Source organism: Zalophus californianus, chromosome 8 (assembly GCF_009762305.2).
Source record: "Zalophus californianus isolate mZalCal1 chromosome 8, mZalCal1.pri.v2, whole genome shotgun sequence".
NCBI classification, from domain to species: Eukaryota; Metazoa; Chordata; class Mammalia; order Carnivora; family Otariidae; genus Zalophus; species Zalophus californianus.
In genome coordinates, this window is record NC_045602.1 from 78,835,306 (window position 1) to 78,842,724 (window position 7,419).

At 42.5% G+C, this 7,419-nt stretch overlaps 1 protein-coding gene across 11 annotated transcripts in view; it reads right to left on the minus strand.

Moving 5' to 3' along the window:
- The window catches only part of TSGA10 (testis specific 10), a 143,812-nt gene extending 136,395 nt beyond the window's left edge, over window positions 1-7,417 (minus strand). For 4 of the 11 annotated variants that reach the window (XM_027620846.1, XM_027620845.1, XM_027620851.1 and 1 more), the window contains exon 1: window positions 7,284-7,417. Coding sequence is in view for 2 of the 11 variants with exons in the window: in XM_027620842.1 (XP_027476643.1) it covers window positions 6,937-6,993 (57 nt within the window). In the remaining 9 variants the exon portion in view is untranslated. Of the gene's footprint in view, window positions 1-6,510; window positions 6,530-6,936; window positions 7,062-7,199 lie in introns of those variants that run through there. The other 7 variants (XM_027620852.1, XM_027620843.1, XM_027620842.1 and 4 more) reach the window with 5 other exon arrangements.
- Between the last annotated feature and the right edge of the window lie 2 nt (window positions 7,418-7,419).

Here is a 7,419-nt window from a genome sequence, read left to right on the forward strand (position 1 = left end):
TAGAACCCCCCTTAATATTTCTTGCAGGGCCAGCTTGGTGGTCACATATTCTTTCAGTTTCTGCCAGTCTTAGAAGCTCCTTGCCTCTCCATCCATTCTGAATGACAGCCTTGCTGGATAAAGTATCCTTGCCTGCATGTTCTTCTCATTTAGTACCCTGAATATGTCTTGCCAGCCCTTTCTGGCTTGCCAGGTCTCTGTGGACAGGTCTGAAGTTATTCTGATGTTCCTCCCTCTGTACGTAAGAAATCTCTTCCCCCTAGCTGCTTTCAAGATTGTATCCTTGGATCTAAGATTTGCAAACTGTACTATTATATGTTGGGGCATTGGTCTGTTCTCATTGATCTTGGGAGGGGTCCTCTCTGCCTCTTGGATACAAATGCTTGTTTTCTTCCCAGATTAGGGAAGTTCTCAGCTACAATTTGCTCAAAAATATCTTCTAGACCTTTCTCTCTCTCTCTACCCCCTCAGGGATCCCAATAATTCTGACACTGGAATGTTTCATCACGTCTCTAATCTCTCTCAGTCTGATCTCTTGGGCTTTAATCTGTTTTTCCCAGGCCTCCTCAGTTTCCTTCTTTTCTACCATCTTACCTTCTAGCTCACTAATTCATTCTTTTGCCTCGTTTACCCTGGCAGTCAGAGTATCCAGTTTAGACTGCATTTCATTATAGCACTTTTCAGTTCGGCTAATCAAGATCTCATTTCTGCCCTTAGGGATTCTATATTGTCGCTAATATTTTTCTCAAGCCTAGATATCAACTTTGTAATTGTTACTCTGAAGTCTATTTCTGATATCTTGCTTATATCCATATCCCTTAGGTCTGTGGCAGAGGCCAGTCTCTGATTCTTTTCTTTGTTGGGTGTTCCTCATCTTAGTCATTCTGTTGGGGGGTGGTTGAGGGAATGTACAGAGTCCAAAGTATTAACCACGACCCAAGCAAGATGCACCTGTTTTATAGGGATCTTCGGGTTGTCATCCTCTTGTTCTTCCAGCCTGTCTTCTGGGGGAGGGGCCTGCTGCACTGTTACTCAGGCAACCCTGCTTGGGCAGAGTTGCCCTGCCCCCTGGGGGGGCTGGGAGTGGGCTCAGTGTAAACCAGTTTTGGGGGGCTTTTGTTCTCTAGCGGCTTTCCCTGGCAGCTTTCTGCATCTCTTCCCAAAGTCAGAGCAGAAGTGACCACATCCAAACCACCTCTGTCTCAGAACAGAGAAATCGCAGTCTGCTCTTCACTGAGCTCTCCAGGCCACAATGTCTCTGTTTCTGTCTGTGCTGCTAAAAACCACAGCCTCCCCGGGTTGTGCGCCCCACAGCAACACTGCCAGCTGTGGAACCCAGGGACAGGCACGTCTCTCCCTTTGTGCTTCTAAAATTGCGAGCTGCCCCCAGTTAGCGCATGCGCACCCACAGCTCCTGGATCCTGTCTGGGGGCTGCACTAAAGTCCCTTCCCCACCACCACTAGTCTGCAAGTCTGTGTGAGGTCCCACCGTGGGACACTTTTGTGATAGGTGATATAACAATCACCTTCCTGGCACCAGCTTATGGCAGCTCCCTCCCCCTTCTGTTTATCTTCTAACATCTGAGTGCAGAATCACAGCTCCCCACTTCATACCTCAAGACCATCGGAGATACTCTGTTTGTAGAGATCCAGATATATATTCTTACACCTCACGCTGATTTCGTGTGTGTTCAGAATGGTTTGGTAGATATCCAGCTAAATTCAGGGGACCGGTTGAAAATAGGGTCCCCTACTCCTCTGCCATCTTTTTCCACAATCCCAATTATTAGAATCTTAAGAACAAGCAATATCCTAGAGCTCTCTGTATTCCTACCAACCTGCACCGAACTCTCTGCATAATAGGAAAGTGCCAATAAAAATTTATATAGATTGATAATAAAGGAGTGTACAAAAGCAGATAAAATTGAACTTTCCTTCTTCTCCTTGGTAAACTGGTCAGGTAGAGATTCTATAAAATTACCTATCAAGTTACACTAGAAATTAAAAGTAGGAAGAAGCCAAAAGTCTCCCTGACAATTGTGAGCAACTGAGCAGCAATTTTAGAGTTGCTACTTGCTCTGCACTAGCTCTGGAAGCAAATGAAAAGGGAGAGAAATCCGTGTATCTGAAATGCCCATGTCTCTCCTGCCAGGTTCCCCACCTCAGCCCACCTGAGTATCCTCCACATTCCCACAATCTCTATCTAAATGGAACTTGTATTCCTGTACAGATCTCAGAGAATGGAAGTAAAAGTACTTTGGAAGCAGCCAATTATTATGATAAAAACCCAAGCCAGAATCACAATCATTCTCAATGAGGGAAGCAACATAGCCTAATAGTAAAGAACTTGTTCTTTAGCATCAGACTGCTTATGTGCATAATACTAGCTTTGCTGCTTCTTAGCTGCACCATAAGCAAGTTACTTCCCTGGCCACGGCTTCATCTGTAAAATAGGAACGATAACAGTACTTGCCTCCAAGAGCTGTTGTGAGGATTAAATGAGTTACAGTAAAGCATTTTAGAACACTACCTGGCAAGAAGTGCTATATATATTATTGGCCATCAAGTCCTACTTATCTTTTCCCTAAAATCACTCTCAAGTGCATTTCTTCTATTCCCACTGTCACTGTTTCAGTTTATACTTCCAGATTTTAACAGTCACATTTATTCATTTTTCAAACAAATTTATAAATAGCTAGGATAAGAATGAACCAGTATTAGATTCTGGGGATAGAAAGATGGAAAACAGGTGTGCCCGGGTGGCTCAGTAGGTTAAGCATCTGACTCTTGATTTCAGCTCAGGTCATGATCTGAGGGTTGTGTGATCGAGCCCCATGTCGGACTCCGCAGCTTGACAGCCTCTGTCCCTCTCATTCTACCCCTCCCCTCCTTTCTCTCTCTCTCTTTCTCTTAAAAAAAAGAAAAGAAACATGGAAAACAAATAAAAACCTACAATCTCAACCCTCAGTGGCTCTAGGGAAGTCCAGAACAAATAAATCAAAAATTACAGTACAACATAATTAGTGCCATATCAGAGGAATGCACGTGTGCACATGTATGCTAAGAGAATATAGTGAAAAAGATAACAAAAAAAAAGTGGCTTTGACTTTAACTTCCCCCAAAACAGACTTAGGATATATTTTCCATATTCCCCCAAAACTATGAATATACTCCTACTGGAGCACTTAACACACTGTATTATGTCTACTGAATGTCCAAAGCCATCACAACTTTAACATGTCTAAAACAGACCTCTTAAGCCCCCCACTTGCACTCCTGCTGTCAACCCGCCTCCACTATGTTCCTTCCCAGTTCTTTCCCATGTCAAATGCATCATTTGTGCAGTGCCCAAGGGATTGTCTTTGTTTCCTCTTTCCCTAACCCCCAACAATGAACCCTGTTAGTTCTACCTCTAAAATATTTCCCAAATCCATCCACTTCTCAACATGCTTATTACCACCTCCATATTCATCTCCCACACCTTTACTGGAACAGTTCCCTAAGTGGTCTTTGTGCTTCTACTATTGCTCCCTACAACTTTTTTCCAAATTGAAATCAAATCTATCACTTTAAAATCGTGAGATCCTGCTCAAAACACTCCAATGGCTTCCCACTGCAATTAGAATAAAAATCCAAACTTTTTAAGGTCCTACATAATTTGGGCCCTGCCTTCACTTCCCTAAATAGATCTAGTACTCTCTTTTTCACCCACCAGCTTTATTGGTTTTCTTTCTGTTCCTCCACTGTGCCAATCTCATTCCACTTCAAGGTCTCTGTCCTTGCTTTCCCTCTCTTTGGAACACTCTCTCAGCCCTGTGCATGGCTGGCTCCTTCTCTGGCTCAAAAGTCAGCACGTCTTACCTGACCTCTTACCTAAAATAGCCTCTCTCCTAGATACTCTTTCATCAGGTTATTTGCACTTAACACTATTTGAAATTATATCATTTATTTTTTCACTTGTTTATTGTCTGTCTCCCCACTACTAGAATGTAAACTCCAAGAGATCTAGGCTTTTGTCTGGTCACTGTTACATCTCTAATGCCTACAGAAGTGCCCAGCACAAAGTTGGTGGTCAATAGAACATTCTGAAAATAATAAAATTTTGATGATTCGAACAAGGTAGTTTCAGTGGTGCAGATGGGGTAGAAGCACATTTAAAGAGGACTAATAAATGAGTAATGAACAAAAGGAAATAGAAAATGTAGACTTCTTTTAGGAAGCATGATTGTGAGATGAGAAGTAGAGCGAAAGATAGAAGACCACGGTTGTTGAAGGGTTGTTACAAAGGAGAAAAACTTTTTTCTTAATTCTCTTTATATCAAGGACTCCCTTCAGAATTAAACAAAAGCCCTGAGTCCTCCCCTCAGTAAAATAAAAACACATATAAAACTTTACAATCAATTTCAGGGGGTTGAAGAACTCCCTAAAGTTCCTGTGCTCTAGATTAAGAAGCCCTACAGTATAAACACATCGAAGATTCCTAAGACATGGGTTAATGTTAACTAATGGAGAAAGGCCACTGAGCCAATAAAAGGAAACCCAAATAAACAGCATGTGCACTGTCCTTTGAGACTAGAAAGAGGAAAGCAAGGTCAGGTGAAGATTTACATAAGAAGGGGTAGAAATTTGAAGAAAGTCCTGCCTGGTAGAATTTTCATTTTTTCATGAAATAGGAGTTCATGTGCTAAAAAGAAAAAAATATCAATCTTGAGCAAAATACCATACATATAATATATGCTCAACAAATGTCACCAAATATTTTGGTAGAATAATTAAAAATACTGGAGTATTTTATATGGGATTCTGAAATCTGGTTCCACAAAAATATCAACTTGTTTTCTTTTTATAAAACTGTCTCCAAAAGTTTATACTGACAGATACTTTGAGGTAGGAAGGAATAGCCTTACTAACAGAAAGATGTAGAAAACCACACAGTTTTATGAATAATTTTGAGATAGGTTTTTGTATTATAAAAATAAGTGAAAAAAATGTTTTGGGAATTCACTTCAAACAAAACAGTAAAGACACAATGCTTAACCTTTCTTATGAAAAAGAAATAATCTCTCCAGTTATCCAACCAAATTCAAGCTCCTTACTTCTCTTCATCCAGACTATTCTGTAAAGAAATAACTTGTCTTTTTAAAGGAGCATAAAACAATGGCCTTAGAAGTGATCATTTATCAAGACCTCTAAGAAACATAAGGGGTTAAGGAGTTGTTTTCAAGAGGCTTTCCTGAACTAAAAAATATTAATAATAAACTGATGTTAATCCCATAACTAAGACAAATAGAACTACCTTACTAACTAGCTTAATTCAAAAGATTATCATGGCGTACACGTATGAAAAAGTCCACAACAGTGGTTCATGTTTACCAAAAACTGTAAAAACCTTTAATAGTAGAGTAGCTAAACACTAAACAACAAACTATAAGCAACAAGGATAAATCTTAAAAACAACGTTGGGTAAAGAAGCAAACTAAAAAGGAATATTTACTACAATTCCATTTATATAAAGTTCAAAAACAAGCCAAACTAGAATGTGCATGTTCACATACAAAGATGGTGAAACTCTAAGGAAAAGCAAGGAAGTGGTTATCATAGAAATCAGGATGGTGGCTACATCTGGGGAGAAGAGGGAGCATGTGATGAGAAAAGAGAATAAATAATAACACCTGCTCTGTCTCTGTGTATGGAATACTCTAAAAGCAAATTACCCTAAAACTGATCTAAGCAACTAAAAAAGACAGAAAAGGAGCCAACGGAATCTCTACATCTGATTCTATGCTGGACTATAAGCAGTGACTTTTTCAGACAATAAACAAAATAAGATATATTTTGCAAGCTGCCATTAAATAATGCCAAAATTTATTGTTTACTATAAATATTTCATTAATATACCTTCCTAGTTATTTCTCACTAATTAAAATTGAATGGTTTAGTTCCTTGAACAATTAAGATACAAACAAGAATCAGTTTTATCCTGAAGGTAGATTTGAATGTGACACTTTCCATTTACGTTTATAACTAACCTAGTTTCTTCTAGTTATAAACCAATTATTAGTCTATTTATTTCCTTACAGGTTAAAAAAAAAGTGTACTTTAAATACTGAAAACCAGTGCGGGAAATTTAAAACAACGAATATCCTGCGATATAAGGGCCTGGAATGGAAGAAGGAAAACACTGGGGCTATGCCATCTATGCAAATCGTTCTTGAAACCCTAATCCTTGACTATACCATCGGGCTCCCTGCTCAGCAGAGAGTCAGCTTCTCCCTCTGCCCCTCCCCCCGCCTGTGTGCTCTCTTTCCCTCACAAAAAAATAAAATCTTTAAAAAAGAGAAAAAAAAACAATAACAAAGTATTCCTATGCGTATTTAGGTATCAGGTCCATAATCGCCGCGGTTATTCAACTTTAGTCTCAAATGTGTTTTCAAACAAAACCCAGTTTACCTGCCTTTCCTGTGTATAATTTCTACTGAAATTATGTGAGATTTGCATGCAAATACCTACGTAATCTCGGCCCTTCCCCTCCCAAAGTCTATAAAGAGGCTTAGAAGTGAGAGGCGGGGAGCCAAGAAGACAGGTTGAACTCCCAAATCTCTGACTTCCAAATTCCTCACCTCCACTCCAGGCGTTTCTAAACAGAACAGTTCCCCCAACAACCAAGCGGAAAGCTGCCGCAGGAAGCGAAGCGGTCACCATAGGAACTGGGCTCAACCCTAAGCGCCCAAGAAACAACAACAGCGGCAAAGTTTGCTCCTGGAGGGCTTCCCTGGACGCAACTCTGTCCGCTACCGTCCCTCACAGCTGGTCAAACAGGGAATTCCCACCTCAGAGATCACCCACAACCTAATCCCCGTCACACCTGCCCTGTTGCAGGGCCTTCCGATCCAGGAGCTGCTTTATCCCAACCCGGTGCATCCCTGCTGCCTCTACCTGGAGCTCCGAGTCCCTCCCAGGGTTTCTCGGCCCGTCAACCTCCCCGGAGCTCATCTCGACGACTGGCAGGCTTTGACCTGTGCCAGGGATCCAGATCCCTCTCCGTCTCCATCCTCCGCCCCTTTCCCCTCCCCTCCCACCCACAAATCGACCTGGCCCCACCCCAGCGGAGGCAGAGGAAGGCGGGACCCGTAGGGAAGGAGGCGGGGGCGGTTAGCGCCGCTCGGCGCCGCCGTCGGCCCCGCCCTCACGCTCTGTACCTGAGGGGGGCTAGTCCTCCACCTCCCCGGCGCCTTCGCTCCGCTTCCGTCCCGCGCGCCCCCAGTTCCCGTGCGCACGCGTACCTGGCTCGACCCTCCCTCTCGCGGGGACTACACCGGTGCGCGCACAGCCACGCACGTAGAGACGCGTACGTCCACCTGTCCCCCTTACAGGGCGCGTAGTAGAGACCTCTTCCTGGTCCATCCGCGCCGCGCAGGC